This window comes from Balaenoptera borealis, assembly GCF_965194805.1.
Source record: "Balaenoptera borealis genome assembly, chromosome: 5".
NCBI classification, from domain to species: Eukaryota; Metazoa; Chordata; class Mammalia; order Artiodactyla; family Balaenopteridae; genus Balaenoptera; species Balaenoptera borealis.
In genome coordinates, this window is record NC_138862.1 from 96328477 (window position 1) to 96351784 (window position 23308).

Consider the following 23308-nt stretch of genomic DNA (forward strand, 5'->3'; position numbering starts at 1 on the left):
ATCGATCCAACTCAAGATGCCCGGCTGAACCATTCTTACGGGGGCAAGGAAAAGGGGAGAGAGGAGAGGGGATGTTGAACATCACAACAAACTTGCCGGCACGGGGCCTTTTGTGGGCTGTAACTGAGAGAATGTGAAGACTGAGATAACTACAGTTCTGTAAAAAGCCCCTCCCTACAAAGAAAATGGTGGGGGACAAATTCTGCGGCATCTCACCCCAGTTTCCTATCTTGGTCGCGTCCGCGGTCAGACGGCTAGGGACTCGGAGTAGATTTGCCGGGCGGGTTTCTGGGACTTGGAGTCCCCATGGGATTCTGGGACTTGAGGTTCTTTACGTGTAGAGCGTCCCGCCTTCTCGCTGACCGTCTGTCTCCAACTTGTGCCCCGGGAGCCGTCGGCGTAGAAGTCCTGAATCCACCGTGGGCACCTGAGGACACTGGAAATGATTGGGGTTCGTCACAATCTAGACTTTGGTGAATTCTTCCAATTGCATAAATCATCTCAATCATACAGTACCTCTTCTGGAAAGAAGAATTTGGTTACCTGCCCAGAATTTAGTATAATATATGTAACAAATGTAATAATGAATGTAATAAACGAAGAAACTCAACTAGAAGTAATGATGGAAGATTGACGTTTCTTCCTTCGCCGCCCCCCATATCTTGGCCCTTGTATATTGCCATTGCATGGAACAGGTGCACAATGAATATTTAGCCAATCAGTCAACCCATCCAACTATCCATGCATCGGCATTTTTTAACATCGTTAAAACATTGTTAACATCGACTGTTTTCCATAGTGGCTGTGCCGATTTACATTCCCATCCTAATTTAATTTTTTATTACTCATTGCTAGTGTATAGAAATACAACTGATTTTGTATATATCTTGAATCCTACAAGCTTGCTGAACTCATTAGTTCTAATAGTGCCTCGGTGGATTCCTTAGACTTTCCTATGTGCAAGATGATGCCATTTTAGGATACAGATCGATTTACATCTTCCTTTCCAATCTGGATGTCTTTTATTTTTCTTGCCTGATTGCATTAGATAGAACTTCTAGTATTATGTTGAATAAAGAGGACTATGTTAACTTTCTTGTATTGTTCTCGGTCTTATGTGGATAGTTTTCAGTCTTTCACCATTAAATGTGATTATTGCTTTAGTTTTTTTGTAGATGCCCTTTATCAGGTTGAGGAAGTTCCATTCTATTCCTAGTTTATTGCCTATTTTTATTATGAAGGGTGTTGGATTTTGTTTAGTGCCTTTTCTGTGTCTATCGAGATTATCATGTGGTTTTGTGCTTTATTCTATTGGTGTGATATGTTACATTAACTTTTAGATGTAAGCCAGTCTTGCATTCCCGGGAAAAATCCCTCTTGGTTATGACATATAATCCTTTTTATACGTTGCTAGATTTGGTTTGTTAATATTTTGTTGAGGAATTTTGAATCTACACTCATAAGCGTGGTTTCCTTTAGTTCTTTAGACATGTTTATAACAGCTGCTTTGAAGTCTTTGTGTGCTAAGTCCAACATATGGGTCCTCTCAAAGACAGTTTCTGTGTGTATGGGTCCCATTGCCTGTTTCTTTGTATGTCTCGTAAGTTTTTTTGTTGCAAACTGTACATTTCCATGGTAGCAACTCTGAAGACCTATCCAAACTGGCTCTAGGTCTGGTTGTCATTGTTGTTGTTTGCTTGTTTATTTGTGAGTTGGCCAAACTTGGTCAATAGGCTCTTGTTTCCTCCACAGTGTGCAGCCTCTAATGTCTCTCCTCAGAAGGTGCAGCTTTGGCATGCACACCGTCACCCTGACTCCTTGTCCCTCCCCTGGGGGATGACAGTGGTTTTAGTCAGGTTCTCTTTGACTGTCTCTTTTCCTCATCTCCCTATCAAGCTTTTGGCTGGTTTGCCTTTATGGATATAGCTCCCAGCTGTTAGCCTCCACTAATTGGCAACTGATTGCTCCAGTGTTTCTGACAGTGCCCTGGGGCATAAAATTGTTCCCCAGTCTCATCCAATGGTCGTTTTTTATTTATAATTTTCACCAGTTATGGTTGTTTCATTGGGGAGAGTATACAGGGAGCTCCTCATGTTTCCATTCCGGAAGTGCTCTGACATTAATTTTTAAAGTTAGTGTGATGCAATTAAAATAGATACAGGGGTGGGCTTCCCTGGTGGTGCAGTGGTTGGGAGTCTGCCTGCCAATGCAGGGGACACGGGTTCGAGCCCTGGTCTGGGAGAATCCCACATACCGCGGAGCAACTAGGCCCGTGCGCCACAACTACTGAGCCTGCGCGTCTGGAGCCTGTGCTCCGCAATGGGAGAGGCCGCGATGGTGAGGGGCCCGCGCACCGCGATGAAGAGTGGCCCCCGCTCGCCGCAGCTACAGAGGGCCCTCGCACAGAAACGAAGACCCAACACAGCCATAAATAAACCAATAAAATTAAAAAATATATATATATAGCTGAGACAGGCTGAGGGGGTAGAATGTACTAGATAGACACAGGGATATTTAAAAAAAAAAAAAAAAAAAAGATACAGGGGCTTCCCTGGTGGTGCAGTGGTTAAGAATCCGCCTGCCAACGCAGGGGACACGGGTTCGAGCCCTGGCCGGGGAAGATCCCACATGCTGCAGAGCAAATAAGCCCATGCCCCACAACTACTGAGCGTGCACTCTAGAGCCCGCGAGCCACAACTACTGAGCCCACGTGCCACAACTACTGAAGCCCACGCGCCTAGAGCCCGTGCTCTGCAACAAGAGAAACCACTGCAATGAGAAGCCTGCACACCGCAATGAAGAGTAGTCCCCACTCGCCGCAACTAGAGAAAAGCGTGCGTGCAGCAACAAAGACCCAACACAGCAAAAAATAAAATAAATAAAATTTAAAAATATATATATAAATAAATAAAATAGATACAAGGCACAGACAGTTAAGCATATAGGATAATCAGGGCACAGAAATTATGTCATTTTTAGTAACAAAATATGAGAAACTATTGAGCCATCTCTTTAAAGAAAACAGGACTCTGTGAAAGGGTTTAAAAGGAACCTGGCGGGGCTTCCCTGGTGGCGCAGTGGTTGAGAATCTGCCTGCTAATGCAGGGGACACGGGTTCGAGCCCTGGTCTGGGAAGATCCCACATGCCGCGGAGCAACTGGGCCCGTGAGCCACAATTACTGAGCCTGCGCGTCTGGAGCCTGTGCTCCACAACAAGAGAGACCGCGACAGTGAGAGGCCCGCGCACCGCGATGAAGAGTGGCCCCCGCTTGCCACAACTAGAGAAAGCCCTCGCACAGAAAAAACGAAGACCCAACACAGCCAAAAATAAAATTAATTAATTAATTAATTAATTAAAGTTAATGGGTTAATAAAAAAATAAAATAAAGTCTTTAAAAAAAAAATTGTTAAAAGGAACCTGGCATCGCATTAATCATATCTTTAGGAAAATCTGGCTTCCTTTCTACAGATTGAGCTGCTCTAACAAGAAAATGTCTAATCAGAATAGGTAGGCCTTTATATTCAATCTTAACTAGCCTCACCAGTGTGTCCTGCAGCCAAGATCAAATATGAAAATTTGTTTTTCATGTTCTTTATGCCGTCTAATAAATCGTGCTGCTGGATCTTTGATGCCTGTTTCTCAACTGAGAATCACATGATACAAAATGGGAAGTCAATGGTAAACACTGTGAAAAAGCCTCCCACAGCCCATTTTCTTTGTGTTGTACTTAAAATGGTGCTTACTAGTACCTTCAACTTTGGGTAAGCCTGCCTCCCTTCACCTAGCATTCTTCTGTGGTTTCATTAAGCATTTGATCATGTCACTAAAAAGAGAGAAAAGTGTTTCAACTGCAAGTCCTGATCATTTGGAGGGACTCTGTGACCTGTAGAGATAAATATTGGGCTCTGAGCTAAATTATACTTACTTTTGGCTCACTGTGATGACTTGAATAGAAAAAAAATTAATCAAGGCTCAAATCCACCAGCTTAAGGGATTTAAAATATTTTTGGCCAACATTCTCTCATTTTGTCATTATCAGAGTGCTTGTCCCAATGTGGAGCAAAGAAATAAACTGCTTGGTGAATGGAATGAGATAATAAATAGTAGACACATGTCCTGTGTAATCATGTCCTAATAGTATTACATTAATTGTTTTACTTAACCTTCAAGAGCAAAAGTTGTGACCCAGACTCCTGATTGGAGTCCTCACAGCTGTTAGTAAGAGTTTAGTTTTTATTCTGTTAATTAACCTTACTGAGCTAGCATAGATAGCAAACAATACCCCCATGACTCCCTTTCTCCCTTCTTTCTCCTGCGCCCTCTCACTGCCCCATTGACATCGCCAGCTTTCTCCGGGTACTCCCTTCACTCCAGCCACATACACTCATTTCCATTGTGGTTCCCCAGTCTCACTCCCACAGTACAGATAATGACATACAGCAGTTTGAGCCTTAACTTATTTTGCCTTTGATATAAAATGTCTTTGTTTTAATGAACTATCAGTGGAGAGTTCCATTAAGCCGAAGAGTCAGCAAAATAAATAAATAAAATAAAAAAATATAAGACATTTACTTAATGAAAGTCACTGAATAGCCAAAGATGTCTGAGAAACCTCAACATAACTAACTCCTATGGGGTTAGTTGGTGCAGGCATTATGCTCTCCCCTTCTTTTCAAGAAAGTTACAATCCAGATAGGATGTCAGGACATGTACCAATAAAGAGAAAAAATGCAAAATGGGAAACTATGCGCCAGTAAGTGACAAAGAATAATTGCAACAGCTCCCGAGTGCTACCTCATCTTCTTTAGGGACCAGAAGAACCCACTTGTGTCTGGCTTAACTGAAAGGCACAAAGTTGACTCGTAAAATGTCAGGTTGAAAAAGCCTCCATCAAAACACACAAACTTCTTTTAGAAGTATCATTTGTTTAATGATGTTGGCGCACCAAGTATGCTGTCCCTAACAGCAGTCAACCATTAAATGTAAGCTACCCTCCGATTTGAAAAGGCAAACCTGTTCTTGAGGATGGCATATCCAATTGAAAATGTAAACCTTACCTAATAAATTCTCCCCACTCCAGCAGCTCGCCCACCCCAGCACTGGCCTCCTTCAATAACCTAGTTCTCGGGGACTTCCCTGGTGTCCAGTGTGTAAGACTCCACGCTCCCGATGCAGGGGGCGCGGTTTCGATCCCTTGTGGGGGAACTAGATCCCGCATGCATGCCGCAACTTGGAGTCCACGTGCTGCAACTCAGCAACCCGCATGCCGTGCTTCTTAGCCCGCAACTAAGACCCAGCGCAGCCAAGATAAATAAATAAATATTAAAAAAAATAATAATAACCTAGTTCTCTCTCACAGCCTCTGGAGTACACTCCTCTCCCACACAAGGTTGCCAACCCGTCTTCACCCCTCTCACAGAGGACTAGCTCATTTTCTACCACCTCCACCTACTTCCTACTGGACTCAAATCTTTTCAGATTGAATTTCTGCTGACCTTGAATTAAACCACATCCTGTTTTGGGCCACAGAGAAATCAAGGGGGAAAAGCAGAGCTTAGAGTCCGTAATGATTTTTGGCTGCTTAATCACATGTACAATGTCAAGGGGAACAGCACTCCAGAGATACAGCTGCCTGTTAGTTCACCTGTATACCGTGCTTATCACCCTGCGACTTAGGCATGAGATATTCTACTGAATTGGTATGGCTTCCCATTCTGGAAAATAACAAATTATGAATCAGCCTATGATTAAATTAATAAGGACTCCAGACACGGAGACTTTTAAAGCAAAGTGACCATTATTAGGTGCCTCAAGAGCAGGAATCTTACCTTCTAAGTTCTTTTTGGCGCTTAGAAAATTGTTGGTATTCGACAAATATTAAATTATTTAATTTAATATTGAAATAATTTTCTGTTGGTTTATGTCCACTTAAATACTAAAATTAATCTTATTGTCATGGGAAGGAAGCTGACAACACCAGATAAGCAGAACAAGTCTTCATTTTCTGTTTGCTTTGTTAAAGCTATGACCTGAAAAATTAGTTCAACTTGCTGAGCAATCTGTTTACTCAAGTCAAACACAACTCCTAAGAAAGTGACTCTCCTTTTACCTAGGGTGGACTCATTCAACTAGAATCACAGAATGGTTGAATTTACTAGCTGGACGTTACTTTGTATCATCCAGGTCAGACTTCCCAAACTTTGATAAGCATACACATTAGGCAGGGATTTTGTTAAAATGCATAATCTGATTTAAAAGGTCTGATGCTGCTGGTCCCCCAATGACAGTTTGAAGAACAAAAAACCTACGCCTCATTTTACAAATGAAGTCCAAAGAACTGAAATGACAGTGACTTTATCATTGTTCCAATGTTTTCCATTATTTAGCATAATTTTAAAATACCATGAATTTGAAACAAGGACTGAGTGATTTCTGGCAGATGAGGAAAAAAAAATTAACTTCACAAAATTCTTAGTTTTGATTTGTTTTTTGTTTGTTTTCCATGATCTAACCACATGCTAAAATGCTGTGGGGATTCATTGCTATTAGAGAATCACTTTAATCCACACATAATCTGTTCTTATCATAATCCATTAACAGGTTCACTGTGTTCCCATAGGTGCATGACAGTGTACTGAGTATCATGTCACGATATACTCACTCTTCCATTCAGCCACCTTTTCTATTTTACCTTAGTTAAACAGTTCCAAAGATTCTGGTTATGTTCTGCAGGACACTTTTCAATATGAGGCTAGATTATTCCATCTCCTTCTTCCACCTCATAACTAGAAAGCAAGCTTGAGATAAGAAGAGAAACAGGATGTCTTTTCTCTACTTTTTTTTTTTTTTTTGCCACGCCACAAGCCATGCGGGACCTTAGTTCCACCGACCAAGGATCGAAACTGTGCCCCCTGCAGTGGAAGCATGGGGTCTTAACCACTGGACCGCCAGGGAAGTCCCTGTTTCTCTACTTTCTGACTCAGTAATTTAAAAACTACAACTCAGAGTTTCCTTGAGAGTTAGTTTAATTTACTGGGTTCTGGGGGGAATTCTGCCAATCTCTTTTATCCTTTTCATAGAATTTTAAAACCTTTAATAGTAATATTAAGAAATATTTAAATATGTACATGTACTAATTATTAGTTCTCTGGTGTCTCCATTCCTCTAGGAAAGCAAGTAGAGGGTCACTAGCAATTGTCCAAAGGAGAGAAGGTACTTCTCCCTTTGAGCCTCTCACCCTGAGCCTCTAGGGAAAAACAGAATGAAACTTAAGCCTAATAGCTTCTTATTTTAAAAATGAATTCTATAAAAACACAAATAATGTCAAGAAATATCTGTTGCATGTCCACTAGGCACAAAGCCCTATATTTCATACAGTAAATGTAAAATGCAACTTTTGCCCCTGAGTCTAGTTGGGGCAGTCTACTTAGGAAGTTCACACATAAACCCGTGATAAATAATTTAAGATTACATAAAAATCCAAAGCACTAGGGCAGTACAAAACAAATTGCTAATTTTGTGGAAGAGCAAGTAAGAGCTATAGAAGTTCAGAGAAAGGAGTCATTATGTCCAGCTAGGGTGGAGAAAAAAATTTTTTTAATCTCTGATAGCAGTTATCTCAGAAGATAAGAGTGATATGAAACAGAAGCAGCTGTCTTTCATCTGGAGAGGACTTTCTCAAGGCCTGCCTAACTGAAAAAATGCTTTATGGAGGCCTAACTGAAAAAAAATCCTTTGTTAAGTTGTAAAGTCATAATGTAATTTCAAAGAGACCTGGGATCTCTGGCAAATTAACCTGAGATAGGCCACAGGCTGCTATTTAGCCTTGTCAGGTCTGCTTTTCCTTACTGGAATCGCGACCTCCAAGACCCATTCCAGTGTAGGATTGTAAGATTCTAGGACCCCTTGGAAACTTTTGGTTTGAAAACTTTACTAGACTGTGAGTTCATGTATAAAACCTCCCCAGCATCTAGCAAAGTCTATGGCACTTGGTACGTGTAGGTTGACACTAGGATTCTCAAATCAGCTTTTCATTTATTGAACACGTTTTTTGAGGGTTTACTACATCATAGTCCCATGCTAGACATGCAGGTAGGAATATAAAAAACCTTGCCCTCAAGGAGCTCACACTAGCAGACATGTGTCAATGTAAAGGGCCAAGACAATTCAGTGGGGGAAATAATAGGTCTTTTTTTGGGGGGGAGTTAATTTGTTTTAACAAATGATGCTGGAACAATTGAGTATCCATATACAGAAGAATGAAGTTGGACTTCTCCCTAAACCATTTACAAAAATTAGCTCAAGATGGATCAAAGATTTAAGTGTAAGAGCTAAAATTACAACACTCTTAGAAAAAACACAGCAGGAAATCTTTGTGACCTTAGATTAGACAATGGATTCTTAGATTGCCACCAAAAGCACAAATAACAAAAGAAAAAGATAAATTGAAATTCATCAAAATTTAAAATGTTGGTATTTTGTATTTCAAAGGACACAATCAAGAAAGAAAAGTCTTCTCACAGAATGGGAGAAAACATTTGCAAATCATATGTCTGATAAGGGACTAGTATTCAGATATATAAGTAACTCTTACAACTACAAAAGGCAAATAATTTCTCTTTGTGGGCAAAGAATTTGAACAGACATTTCTCCAAAGAAGACATACAAATGGCCATAAAAGCATAAAAAATATTCATTATTAGTCATAAGGGAAATGCAGCTCAGTCACTTCATACCTACTAGGTTGACTATAATCAAAAGACAGATGATAACAAGTGTTGGCGAGGATGTGCAGAAATTGGAACCCTCATACATTGCAGGTGGGCATGTGAAGAAGTGCAGCTACTTCGGAAAACAGTTTGACAGTTTCTCAAGATGTTAAACACTGAGTTACCATATGACTCAGCAATTCCTTTCCTAGTTATATAACCAAGAGAATTAAAAACATATGTCTGTACAAAAACCAGTACACAAATGTTCATGTAAGCATTATTCACAGTAACTACAAAGTGAAATCAAACCAAATGTCCATTAATTGAAGAATGGATAAACAAAATGTGGTATATCCCTAAAATGAAATAGTATTCATCCGTAAAAAGGAATGAAGTCCCGAAACACATGACAATGTGGATAAACCTTGAAAACATTAAGCTAAGCAAAAGAAGCCAGACACAAAAGGCTACATATTGTATAATTCCATTCATGTTAAATGTCCATAATAGACAAATCTATAGAGACAGAAAGCAGATTAGTGGTTGCCAGAGGTTTCAGGAAAGGGGGAATGGGGAGTGATTGCTTAAAGGTCTTGGAGTTTCTTCTGGGGTGATGAAAATATTCTGGAATTAGATAATAGTGACGGTTACATGACATTGTGAATATACACTGAGTTATATGCTTTAAACAGATGAATTTTATGTGAATTATATCTCAATTAAAAGTAAATACCCAGTAAGTATTGTTAGAGGAGTATAAACAGAGTACTATGAGAGCACTAACTCCATCTGGGTGAGGCTGTGAAGCCCAAAGGATGAAAAGGTTGAGGAGAATCCAAAGAATAATGCCAGATGACAATAGTGGGTGGAGAGGGTCAGCATATGGAAGAGGCCAGAGCATGTATTTTGCAGGTGGACTTCAGTTCCAAAGCTAATCCTGCCACTTACTAGCAGTATGACCTTGGACAGGTTACTTAATCTCACTAAAGTGAGTATCCTCATCAGCAAAATGGAGGATAATGATACCTGCTTCATGGGTTTGCTGTGCAAATTAGATAGGATACTGTATGTAGAGCACTCAGAAAGGACAGTTGGCCCTCCATATCCTCGGGTTCCGCATCCACAGATTCAACCAACTGTAGATCGAAAATATTTTTTAAAAAAATTTCAGAAAGTTTCAAAAAGCAAAATTTGAATTTGCCATGCTCTGGCAACTATTTCATAGCATTTACACTGTATTTACAAACATTTACATAGCATTTACATTGCATTAGGTATTATAAGTAATCTGGAGATGATTTAAAGTATACAGAAGAATGCACATAGGTTATATGGAAATACTACGCCGTTTTATAGAAAAGAAGTGAGAACCCATGGATTTTAGTATCCTAGGGGGTCCTGGAACCAATTCGCGGTGGATACCGAGCGACAACTGTATTTAACAAGTGTAGCCTTCTCTTTCTCCTCTTAGCCTCCCCTTAGTGCTATTTTAGGTGAATTAAAGTTGGGTGTAAAGGCAGGGCAGTGAAAAGGCCTAGCTTTTGTCTGACTGATGAGAAATTTAATGAGGCTTAAGTATAAAGGCAGTTGGAAGCAGAGGAAGGTGTTTTAGAGTCAGAAAATAAAGACTCTGTAAGCCACAGAAGGAGCTTTGGATTTAGTCCTAAATCACCTGAAATTTTAGGGAGAAGAGAAATGTGAAAACATTGGTTCTTTAGATGAGAGCAGAGGGAAGAATGGCCCAGAAGAGACAAAAATTCTAGGACCTCAGGAGAGGACACAGATTCTTCACTTCATTAAGTAAAACCAATGCCTACATCTTAGAGGCACTTGATGAGGCTTATTTGCTGGTAATGAATTGCTAATGATTACTTGATGACAGATTTTCTAATTTTTTTTAAATTGCTTGATCCAGCAAACATTTTGATAAAACCAAACCTTAGATGATTCCAGCAAAAGAAGGTGCTTGCTTATTGTGGGGAGCAGTGCAGCTCCAGTCTGAGCACTATGTGGCAAAATTGAAAGCCTTGGTTCTAATTTGGACTCAAGCAGGTTATGTAACTTGCTGTGTATTTATTTCCCTTTCAGAGAGTAAATGACGACAACTTTAACCTAACTGACTTCAAAATCTTATGAAAATAAATAAACGTTTCAAAGCTTTTTGAAGTCCATTGATGGAAAGTACCCTTTAATCCAAAATTGCACTATGTAACTAGACAGTGAATTATTATTCTTTTCCTGAATCAATTTTTAGTGTTCCCCCTCCAGTCTTGCCCTTGAACATTTCTATAATTACAACAACAACAAAAAAACCTTCTAAATTCTTATTCTGAGAAAAAGTCCCTGCAGTATATTGCAGTAAAACTTTAAACATGTACATGGTGCATTGTAGTTACAAAACATTTTGACAAATACAATCACATTGCTGGTAAATATTACTGTTATCCCTGCTTTAGTTATGATGAACTTGGTGTTCAGAGAGGTTAAGTGGATTGGCTTAGAGCACCCAGCTGGAAATGGGAAGGATCAGTGCTTAAACTCAGGTTCTTAACTCCAAATTTCAGGCCCTGCCCATCTGCCTGCATTAAACGAGACAAAGATTTATATACACAGATGTGGTTTATATCTTTCATCTGAAAAATTTAACTGGGGAATGAGCATTCATAATACCTAAATTAGGTTGGAAATGTATTAATCATGCTTTTTATTTTGTATATTTTGTGATACTTTGATATATTGGTGGCCTTACTGACAGAGGAGAGGCTGCCACTCGCAGGGCTTTTATCTCTAAAAATTATCCTAGAGGTAGCAAATGACTTCCTCTGTGAATGTGCCTTTCATATCCAAACCAACCAATCTAAAGCCCATATCCCCAGCTTCCTCCTTTATTTAATTCTCATACACCAAGCCAGTATTTCCCCTGTTCTAAATCACCCCTCCCCACCCAGGGCCAGGTACTGGACAACTAGAGACCACCCCTATAGACCAGAGCCTGCTAAAAATATTCAAACTATCCAATCCCAAATTTACTTAAACCTTCGTATGCTGCCTCATCCATTCCTTTCTGCAGAAACTACAATAAAGGCTCTGGGCCATGCTTTCTCTTTCACTCCTTCTGCCTCCAGACTGACCCTGGTGCTTCCCCATGTGGCCCTGCATGGTGTGGCATGCTCCCTTTTTTTGGGAACTGTAAATAATAAACTCTTATTTCAAAAGCAGTTGTCCTTGTGTCTGTCACCTTACCATACCTGATTAAAACAAATCCCAGGTGTGAATCAAGATAAGTACAGTTGAACAATGTAGGAAGTTAGGGGCACTAACCTCTGTGCTGTCAAAAATCTGTGTATAACTTTACAGTTGACCTTCTGTATCCACAGTTCCACAACCACAGATTCAACCAATCACGTATCCTGTAAGTACTGTAGTATGCATTTATTGAAAAAAAATCCATGTAAAAGTGGACCTGCACAGTTCAAACTCATGATGTTCAAAGGTCAACTGTACAGTATTGTTTCTTAACTGAGAATAAGTAAAGAACTGAAGAAAAAAAGAAAGCAGTGCTCTATCCATCATGGACAGGAAGTGAAAGAAAAAATACCCTTTTTTCAGTGTGTTACTTACACACTTATTTATTTCAACACATTTATTTAGAGCTTACTATGGTGTCTGGCACTGTGCAAGGCACTGAATATACAGTAATGAAGAAAACAGGTTTATTCCCTGTCCTTGTGAGATTCACAGTTTAGAGAGAAAAAATAGGCAAGAAAATAAGTGAACAAACTCACAATTACAAACTGTGGTACCTGCTCCAAGGGAAATAAATATTGTGCAGTGATAGAGAATAATGGTGGGGAGAACTCTATAAATTGACCTGGAAAAACCTATCTAAAGAAATGACATTTATGCAGAGAATTAAAGGGAAACAAGGAACTAGATTTGCAAAGTATGGGAAAGAATATTCCAGGATTGTATGGAAGGCCATGAGGTAAGCAAAGTGGCATCTTTAAGGAACTGGAAGAAAACCACATACGCTGACATGGAAGGATATACTATTAAGTGAAAAAGGTTACAAAAGAGTATATATAGTCCAATACCATTTTTTTTTTTAAAAAGGTAGAATAAGAGGCTTTTTTCTTTTTTTAAAAAAAAATTTATTTATTTATTTATTTATTCATGGCTGTGTTGGGTCTTCATTGCTGCGCACGGGCTTCCTCTAGTTGCGGCAAGCGGGGGCCACTCTTCATCGCGGTGCGCAGGCCTCTCACTATCGTGGCCTCTCTTGGTGCGGCGCACAGGCTCCAGGTGCGCAGGCTCAGTAGTTGTGGCTCACGGGCCCAGTTGCTCCGCGGCATGTGGGATCTTCCCAGACCAGGGCTCGAACCTGTGTCCCCTACATTGGCAGGCTGATTCTCAACCACTGCGCCACCAGGGAAGCCCTCCAATACCATTTTTGATAAAGAGATACATATACTTATTTGTATGTTAGTACATAGAAAATCAAAAAGAATATAAAGTAAGCTGTTAATGATTATTTTTGGACGTGGATTGTAGTGGACTTTCACTTCCTATTTCATATATATTTCTGCATTATTTAGATTTTTGGACAATTCTGTATTTAGGATTTGCTAGAGGTAAATATTAAGATTAAGTTCTATATCATTGTATGCTTTTGTCACATAACTTTTCCCCAACTTCGCTAACTTATCATTCCTGTTCACTAGCTTTGCTTGTTCCCTATAATGTATTTTGTTCTGCCTCCTGTTGTCTCTGGCATTTTATGTAATTAAGAGAGACTTATCTACCATAAATAGAACATTACAATTAAGATTTAATATGAAACTGATATGACACTGTTTATTTTAATACATTAGGAGCACACAGGCAAAAATCTATTCTCAGATACCGACACTAAATATTTTAAAATACAGCATATGCACGTTAAAAAATGTATCTGCTAACTAACTTTTAAAAGTAAGGGGGACTTCCCTGGTGGTCCAGTGGTAAAGAATCTGCCTTACAATGCAGGAGACGTGGGTTTGATCCCTGGTCAGGGAACTAAGATCCCACATGCCTCAGGGCAACTAAGCCCCCGTGCCACAACTACTGAGCTCACGCGCCTCAACTAGAGAGCCCGCCGTGCCACAAACTACAGAGCCCATGCGCTCTGGAACCCTCATGCCACAACTACAGAGCCCATGTGCCCTGGAGCCCACGTACCACAACTAGAGAAGAGAAAAACCCGTACACCACAACTAGAGAGAAGCCCACGCACCACAACAAAGATCCCGTGTGCCGCAACTAAGACCCAAAGCAGCCAAAAATAAATTAAATAAATAAATAAATAATAAATAAATCTTAAAAAGAAACAAGTAAGGACGGCCTCATAAAAATTGCATAACTTTTGGAAATACAATAGGAGGATTGTTTTCCTTTACTTTAAGCATAATAATTTGTGGCAAAATTACAGCTATGCTTAGTGAGCGTTTATTACGCTCTACTGTTTAGATACATTATTTCATCTTTTTTCAACTTGTACAATAAGTGTGGTAAACACTCTCCCCATTTTTCAGATTAGCAAACTGGGGATTAGAGCAGTTAAGTAAACTTCATTTATTCAATGCATAATTACTGAGCACTTAATATTAAAGAACTAGGAATGTAGAAGTAAACAAAATATGTAGTTTATAACCTGATAATTGATAATTTCATGCGTGTTCATGGTAGTGTGGCCAGAGATGAGGTTTTATTTGTATATATATCTAAATTTTTCTTGAAAACAGTTGATTTACAGTGTTGTGTTGGTTTCAGGTGTACAGCAAAGTGATTCAGTTATGATGAGGTTATATTTTGAAGGTGGAGCTGATAGCATTGCAAGAGGTCACACAGCTAGAGAATGGCAAAGTCAGGATTCACATCTAAGTTTGTCTGTTTCTACAGCTCTACGTAGCACAACTCTTCCAGGCTGCCACAATGCTAAGTAAACATTAAGCAAAAAGCAGAATGGAAATGAAAGTCCATAGCAGCTTCAAGTGTTTATCAAGTACCTACATGCTTGAAGTAAGGCTTCGTGGCACAAGGCAAAAAACTCCTGACTGGATGGATAGGAGGTTAGGAGATCAGAGTTCAGATTCTGCTTTTGCCATGGATTCTTCCTCAGCATGGGTCACATGACGTCTAATGTCCCTTTAAGCTTTAAAGCTCCCAGTTTCTGCTCTTCAGCACCTGGGGAAACATAGCCGACTAGTAACAGTGCCAATCACAGGTATACAAGGGAAGATAAGATTGATAAGCATATGATTAACATACTGATTATTGTAAGAGTAGATGAGAGGTGGCAGGACTAGACTGTCTTTTCAGTTTCAGTACTATTTGCTTTAGTAAAAGTATTTGGTTTTAGTATACTGTATTACTTTCAAGGAAAAGAGAAAGCAAGTCCATACATTGCGTCATTCCAACCTACAGGATATACTAGAATTTTAGTCCTCATGCATCCAAATATTCAAGCATTCATTCCCTCAACAAGCATTTAAAACCTATTGAGTATTAGGCATACTCAGTAACATTTATTGAACAAATTCAGGTGAAGGAAGACATTGATAAAAAGTTAAAAAAAGAAAAAAGAGAACTTTTTTAGACTTTACATTTGGTTTTTTAAGGCTGTACAACAATCTTGTAAAGTGTTGTCCCTCTTTTTTTCACATTATAAAACTAAGACCTCAAAAAAAAAAAAAAGCAACTAAGACCCAGCACAACCAAATAAATGAATAAAAAATAAAACAAAACAACACAAAAAACTAAAACGTGAAGCAGTTTCCCAAGGAGGGTCAGTACTTTACCAGTATTCAAATCTGGGTCACTTGACCTTCTGTCTCACCATATAGGATATTAGGACAGCAATTAAGTCTAGTTGGGGTGTAGGACAGTGTATGTACTATATTAACTACCCTGCAAGTGTCCAGCATGAGGTGATCAGTGGCTTAGAACACAGGTCAGCATACTTTTTCTGTCAAGTGGACCATTACAGTGTCAACTCTGCTTGAAGCACAAAAGCAGCTGTAGACAATACATAAACGAGTGAGTATTGCTGTGTTCCAATAAGACCTAATTTATGGACACTGAAATACAAATTTCACGTAATTCTCACTCGTCACAAAATATTCTTCCTTAGATAATTTTTTCAATCATTAGAAAATGTAGAAACCATTCTTAGCTTGAGGGCTGTATAAAAACAAGTGGCAGGCTGGATTTGGCCTGTGGGCTTGTGTTAGTCAGTTTGGGCTGCTATAATAAATACCACAGACTGGGTGGTTTAAACAACAAACAATTATTTCTCACAGTTCTAGAGAGTGGGAAGTCCAGGATCAAGGTGCTGGCAAATGTGGTGTCTGGTGAGAAACTTCTTCCCAGTTTGCAGACAATGGCCACCTTGTTGCTGTATCCTCACATGGTAGAGAGAGATCATCTCTCTCATCTTTCTTCTTCTAAGAGCACTAATCCCATTTATAAAGGTTCAACTCTGATGACCTAATTACCTCCCAAAGTTTCCAAATACCATCACATTGGGGATTAGGGCTTCAACATTTGAAGGCTGGGGGGACACAAATACTCACTCCATAGCAGTTTGTGAGGGGAGCTCCAGCATCCATGAAGGGCTCTGTGATCGCTCTTCTCTGTAGGCCAGACCTTAACAGTGGGAAATACAGTAGCCACTGAATTGGGGAACCTAAATGCAATAGGAGTAATTGGATCCTAGGGTTGCAGGGACCAAGTGGCAGCACTGGTGGACAGCAGAGTCAAAGCAGCAATCAGAATAGTCTGACTTGTGCAGACCTATGTCATTGGCTAGTTGATCATGGTACTCCTAGAAGTGAAACAGATAGGAAACCTACTAAATTCTTACTTGAACAGTATCAGTAGAAAAGTTCTAGGTCAAGTAAACAAAAGTCTAACCTGAATCATAAAAAGAGAGTCATATCCCTTCAATCAATTCCCAGACTTGAGCTGGTTTACAGACCTCAGTACCCCTTAAATAAAGAAGAAGCTACATCCCCGACAGAAATGACACTGGTACACCAGCCAAAGTTTATACAGTGAATCTTTCTCCAGACTTCACCAAAGGGACCTACAACCTTTTAGCAGGGTAACTGTGCACTGGGGAAAAAGAAATAATCAGACCATTTGGGGACTACTGGATGCTGGCTGTGAACTGACATTAATTCCAGGAGATCAAACATCACTGTGGTCTACCAGTTACAGAAGGGGCTTATGGAAGTCAGGTGATTGAAGGAGTTTTATCCCAAGTTTGTCTCACAGTGGGCCCAGTGGGTCCCCCAAACCCATACTATGGTTATTTCCCTAGTCCTGGAATGAGGAATTAGAATAGATACACTGAGGGATTTCCCTGGTGGTCCAGTGGTAAAGAATCCGCCTTCCAATGCAGGGGACACAGGTTAGATCCTTGGTGGGGGAACTAAGATCCCACATGCCGTAGGGCAACTAAGCCCGCATGCCGCAAACACAGAGCCCGTGCGTCCTGGAGCCCACGCGCCACAACTAGAGAGAAACCTGCACACCGCAACGAAAGGTCCCGCATGCCGCAACTAAGACCTGACACAGCCCAAAAAAAAAAAAAAAGAATAGATACACTGAGCACCTGTCAGAATCCCCACATTGGTTCCCTGATCTGTAGAGTGAGGACTAGTATGGTGGTAAAGGTCAAGTGGAAGCCAGTAGAACTGCCTCTACCTAGGAAAATAGTAAACCAAAAGCAATACCGTATTCCTGGAGGGATTGCAGAGATTAGTGCCACCACATCCCCATTCAACTTGCCTGTTGGCCTGTGCAGAAGGCAGACAGATTTTGGAGAATGACAGTGGATTACTCTAAGCTTGACCAGTTGGTGACTTCAATTGCAGCTGCTGTACCAGATGTGGTTTTTATAGTTTGGGCAAATTAATATATCCCCTGGTACCTAGTACGCAACTATTGATCTGACAAATGCTTTTTTCTTGATACCTGTTAGTAAAGACCACCAGAAGCAGTTTGTTTTCAGCTGGCAAGGCCAGCAATACACCTTCACAATCCTACATCAGGGCTAAATCAACCCTGCAGCCCTATGTCATAATTAGTTTGCAAGAATTTTGATCACATTTTTCTTTCACATCATATCACACTGGTCCACTGGTCCATTACATTGATGACATTATGCTGATCGGACGTAGTGTGCAAAAAGTAGCAACTACTCAACTTATTGGTAAGATATTTGTGTGTCAGAAGGTGGGAAATAAAGCTGACAAAAATTCAGCGACATTTTTCTTCCATGTCAGTGAAATTTCTAGGAGGTCCAGAGGTGCGGGGCATGTTGAAATATCCCTTCTAAGGTGAAGGATAAATTGTTGCATCTGGCCCCTCCTACAAACAAAAAAAGAAGTCTAACACCTAGAGGGCCTCTTTGGATTTTGGAGGCAACCTATTCCTCATTTGGGTGTGTTACTCCATCCCAAGTGGTAGCGGCAGATAGGAATGCTGTTTGGAGCCTTCAACAGGGCCCTATAGGGAAATCATAGCACATGTCCTCAGGATTTTGGAACAAAGCCCTATCACCCTCTGCAGATAACTACTCTCCTTTTGAGAAACAGCTCTTGGCCTGCTACTGGACCTTAGTAGAGACTGAATGCTTAACTATGGGTCACCAAGTTACCATGCAAGCTGCTCATTGTGAACTGAGTGTCATCTGGTCTACCAGACCGTAAAGTTGGGTGGGCATAGCAGCATTCCACCATCAAATGGAAGTGGACTATACATGATAGGGCTGAGCAGGTCTTGAAGGCACAAGTGAGTTACATGAAGGAGTGGCCCAAATACCCATGGTCCCCATTCCTGCTATACTGTCTTCTCTCTCCACCATGTGAGGATACAGTGAGAAGGTGGCTGTCTGCAAATCAGGAAGAGGGCCCTCACTGGACACTGAATCTGCCTGCACCGTGACCCTGGACTTCCCAGCCTCCAGAACTGTGAGAAATAAATGTTTGCTTAAGCTGCCCAGTCCATGGCCTCTGTCATAGGCGCCCAAACTGACTAAGACAGAAATAGTAGTTTGCCAATCCCTGATCTAGCGTTCAGATGAGCACTGTCCAATAGAACTTTCTGTAATGATAGAAATGTTCTATATCTACACTGTACAATATAGTTGCCACTAGCCACATACGGCTATTGAGCACTTGAAGTGTGACTAGTGCAACAAAGGAACAAAAATTTTAATCTATCCCTCTTTTTCATTCCTGGAGCCTTTTACCATTTCTCTAAGGATTAATACAGTTTCCCAACTAGTTTCCCTGTCTCCAGTTTCACTTCCCTCCAATCCATCCTTGCTAGAGGGATTTTTCTAAAATCATATACGATGCTGGCACTTCTCCAAAGCAACGTTTCCTGGAAACTTCAGAAAGAAGTTCAGCCTGTTAGCATGACACATAAATCTCTTCATTAGGAAATCACAAAGAGGTAAAACACCTTCCTCTGTTTCATCAGATAAGTGATGATAAATTTCTTGAGGGTAGTCCTTTATCATACTTTGTCTCCACCAACACTTCACACAGTGGCTTGCTGAATGATGCAGGGACGAAAACTTGATTTTGGCCATGGAAAGCTTAAGTTAGAACCCCATTTCTGGTACAGTCTAGCAGAGTCACCACAGGCATTTAATCACCTTGAGCCTCATTATATTTCTTTTTTTTAAAAGAAATTTATTTTATTTATTTATTTATTTTTGGCTGCGTTGGGTCTTCGTTGCTGCGCACGGGCTTTCTCTAATTGCAGCGAGCGGCGGTTACTCTTCATTGCGGTGCGCGGGCTTATCATTGTGGTGGCTTCTCTTGCTGCGGAGCACGGGCTCTAGGCACGTGGGCTTCAGTAGTTGCAGCACGCGGGCTCAGTAGTTGTGGCTCGCGGGCTCTAGAGCGCAGGCTCAGTAGTTGTGGCGCACGGTCTTAGTTGCTCTGAGGCATGTGGGATCTTCCCAGACCAGGGCTCGAACCCATGTCCCCTGCACTGGCAGGTGGATTCTCAACCACTGCGCCACCAGGGAAGCCCGAGCCTCATTATATTTCTGTGCTAAATGAAAATGATAACTAGGATTGTTGTGATGATCAAATGAGTTTGTGGAAATCCTCTGCTTTTAGTAAAAGGCTATACAAATGCTAGTTGTTGTTATAATAAATATTGGGTTTTGAAATGTTTCTAAAAAGCAGTACTGGGGATTCTCTGGAGGTCCAGCGGTGAGGACTTCGCACTCTCACTGCCGGGGCTGGGTTCCATCCGTGGTCCGGGAACTAAGCTCCTGCAAGCCGCTGCCAAAAAAAAAATAAAAAATAAAAAATAAAATAAAATAAAATAAATAAAAAGCAGTGGCTTCCCTGGTGGTGCGGTGGTTGAGAATCTGCCTGCCAATGCAGGGGACGCGGGTTCGAGCCCTGGTCTGGGAAGATCCCACATGCCGCGGAGCGACTAGGCCCGTGAGCCACAACTACTGAGCCTGCGCGTCTGGAGCCTGTGCTCCGCAACAAGAGAGGCCGCGATAATGAGAGGCCCGCGCACCGCGATGAAGAGTGGCCCCCGCTTGCCGCAGCTGGGGAAAGCCCTCGCACAGAAACGAAGACCCGACGCAGCTGAAAATAAATAAATAAATAAATAAATCAAAATAAATAAATAAATAAATCAAAATAAATAAATAAATAAATAAAAGGCCACAATAGCTGAAGATATGGGTTCAAGAAGAAGATTAATAAAAAAAAATAAAATAAATAAATAAATAAATAAATAAATAAAAAGCAGTACTGGCCTGATTTTACCTAATATATATTCTGACTTTTAAAGCCAATCTGCATGAGATGACAATATAGATATAGGCCTTAGATGTTCAAAGGAAAGAGGAATGAAAAGGCACAATTTTGGCCCATGTATTCCAAACATTCCTTTGGATTATGCATTTTTCATGTTTAGGTGTAAAACTGCTTTCTTCAGTTTTGTTTTACTAAACAAAAATGTCAGCAATACCGATAGACAGTTGATTTTTTTTTTTTTTTTGGCCACGCAGCATGCAGGATCTTAGTTCCCCCACCAGGGATCGAACCCACACCCCTTGCATTGGAAGAGTGGACTCTTAACCACTGGACCAGCAAGGAAGTCCCAACAGTTGATTCTTGAGAGTTAAATGACAATGGCATCATATGAGCAAGTCAGAAAAGAAAGAAAAAGTAGTAATATCTTATTTTTAAGCATCTACAGGGACTTTTCAAAGGGGACTTTCTCAGTGAGTTCTCCTAGGAGTAGGAGGAAGGGCACTGCTTTAGATAAGAAAATAAGGTAAAGAAACAATGTTATCATACAGGGAGAAGTAGTAAAGGACAATTTCCCTTACGTAGGAAGTGGTCTCTTCCCTTCCCTAGGGACATCCTGATCACAGGATTTATAAGATTAAGTATACTTTTCATTAGACCATATTACACTTTGCGATGAATTTATATCACTAATTCATTTCTCAGTTCTTGAAATGCGACTCCACCATCTTAAAAAGTGGAAAAAGAAGGCACTGTTTGTGATCAGTATGCTGTTTTTGGTGAAGGACAGTAGATTTATTATTCCTTGAACTTAAAGTTGCCAAAGCACTTGATGGATCTGTGTCAGATCACTTAGAATGTGTGGCTATCTCTGTAAAACCCACTTCACTCTCCAGATTAAGATTTGTTGGAAGACAGGCACTTGTTCCACTCAAATTTGCATGTTTGTCTCATCCTGCTTCAGATTAGTTGCCATATGCGTAGAATATAGTAAATTACATTAGCAAACTGGTGGCCATTCCTGCTTCTTCCCTGCGGTATGCAAGTTTGCAATCTCCAGTAACCACTCAGTAAATTCATGTCAAACACATGAATGATATTCATAGGGTAATCATGATGATTCCTTAACCGTCCACCTTATGGGGATCCAAAACACTATCTTTGAGCCCAAGAGAGGAATTGCTGATTCCATCCCCAAACTGCCATGCGCCCCAGGTAACAAACCCTGCAGCTACCATGGCATTTCCTTTCACCCTGACACCTCAGCATCCAATCCTCGTGGTATTCTCTTCCATCTCACTCTTTGCAGTTCACATAGGCTTTGATATATTTTAGATGTTTTTAAAAATTTTAACAGTCTAATCAGAACTTTTCATATCTTGGTTACAAACCCCCTCCCCAAGAGGAAGAAGACCCTAGGCAAGAGAAAGCGAGCGCGGGGGGAGGTGAGATACTGGTATCTAAATTGGAAAACTGGTCACTTTCCACAGCAAGCAAGGCTTGAACTGGGAGGGGGGGATTGGAAGACGAGGACCCCACGTGACCTCGGGGGCCCGAGGCTAGCCGACCCCGCCCCCTCTCTCGCCGCCGCCGCCGCCGTCGCCGCCGGGGGGCGCATGCGCAGCCCATGGTAGTGATGGAGGAGAGAAGATGGCGGAAGCGGAGTGAGTTACTTGCTGGTGACTAATGTCGTAACCGGGGGGCGAGTGGGGGGCAGCGACACGTCCCCTTGAGCTCAGGGCTCTTTCGCGGGCAGTGCGGGGAAAGGGGGACGTGAGAGTTTTCTTATCGTGGAGGAGCCCGCTTGGCCCTTGTGGGGAGACGGAGGAGAACTGTTAAGGGTCCAGTTACCTCCAGGCGGGAGCGCCCCTTCCGCCGTCTGGCCCCGGATCTGCGGGGCCCTGTGCGCAGGGTCGTCCCTCGGACCCCGACCGTAGGAATCTTCCGGAAGATGAGCCCGAGTGGGCCCCTCAGGCGCTGTCATCCCTGCAAGTGGGCCCCGCGGGCAGCCTTGTGACGGCTGCCGCGCCGGGGGCCCGCGGAGGCTGGGTAGGGCTGGGCGGGCACTGCCAGGCCTCCTTCGCGCTCGCCTCCTTCCCCCCCCCCCACCCCGCCCGGCGCCACCCCACTGCTTCTCAGTGGGAGAACGCGAGACGTGGGGCTGCTCACCGCCCTCCCCCGGGAGGCTTGGAGGAGGTGTCGCAGCGCCGGCCTTGCAGCGGCGGGGGCTGTTGCGAGTCTGACGAGGCTGAAAACACCCTGCAAGGAGAGATCTTCCTTTCCTTAGGGTCTCTGGCTGCAGTGTTGATGCCGCCCTAGAGGGCCACATTCTTGTGTGGCGGTGTGATGGTATGCTCAGTTAGCGACTCAAACTTAGTGTTTCCTGGGTAGGCCGCTGGTGCAGCAGAACTGCCGTTCGTATTTTGCAGGCAAAACTGTGCGTAGACGGCGGAGTTACCAAAATTGTTCTTTTGTGCCAGGTCTCCAAATGCAGTTCAGTGGTTTGGCCGGTTCTACCCACCGATGTTTAGACGTGTGCCTCGCATTTGGATTCTCTGTGACCATATTTAGTTAGTTACTGAACTGCTTACCGTAGGGTTTGAGGTTGGGCACATGGCTGAGCAGAATAGCACTGTAAAAGGACCAGAATTTAAGCTGGCTTTTTGCATTTCTTTGGTACGTGGTTCAGAAGTGCTATGACAGGTAGTAATTTGGTAAAAAGTTTATGTACCGCTATATCTGTATGCTGTTGAACAGTTACC

General features: G+C 41.7%; 2 protein-coding genes across 13 annotated transcripts in view; one reads left to right on the top strand and one right to left on the bottom strand.

Annotated features, from left to right (window-relative positions):
* Positions 1 to 93: 93 nt before the first annotated feature.
* On the bottom strand, positions 94 to 22875 carry LOC309629741 (uncharacterized protein; the record flags this gene model as incomplete). Of its 7 annotated transcripts, none has more annotated exons than XM_082394238.1 (3): positions 94 to 436; positions 16323 to 16395; positions 22398 to 22875. In XM_082394238.1, the coding sequence occupies 3 exons, from the start codon at positions 22873 to 22875 to the stop codon at positions 247 to 249; spliced, it is 741 nt and encodes a 246-aa protein (XP_082250364.1). In that variant the 3' UTR covers positions 94 to 246. The 7 variants fall into 7 exon arrangements, 6 of the variants coding, with proteins under 6 accessions (XP_082250364.1, XP_082250366.1, XP_082250365.1 ...); XM_082394241.1 differs by lacking the exon at positions 94 to 436 and adding an exon at positions 3400 to 9848; XR_014245204.1 differs by lacking the exon at positions 94 to 436 and adding an exon at positions 12857 to 14934 and having other exon boundaries at positions 16323 to 20057.
* The window catches only part of PHC3 (polyhomeotic homolog 3), an 85415-nt gene continuing 84231 nt past the window's right edge, over positions 22125 to 23308 (top strand). For 5 of the 6 annotated variants that reach the window (XR_014245175.1, XM_082393930.1, XM_082393932.1 and 2 more), the window contains exon 1: positions 22125 to 22210. Coding sequence is in view for 4 of the 6 variants with exons in the window: in XM_082393930.1 (XP_082250056.1) it covers positions 22197 to 22210 (14 nt within the window). In the remaining 2 variants the exon portion in view is untranslated. Of the gene's footprint in view, positions 22211 to 22779; positions 22896 to 23308 lie in introns of those variants that run through there. The other variant, XM_082393931.1, reaches the window with a different exon arrangement.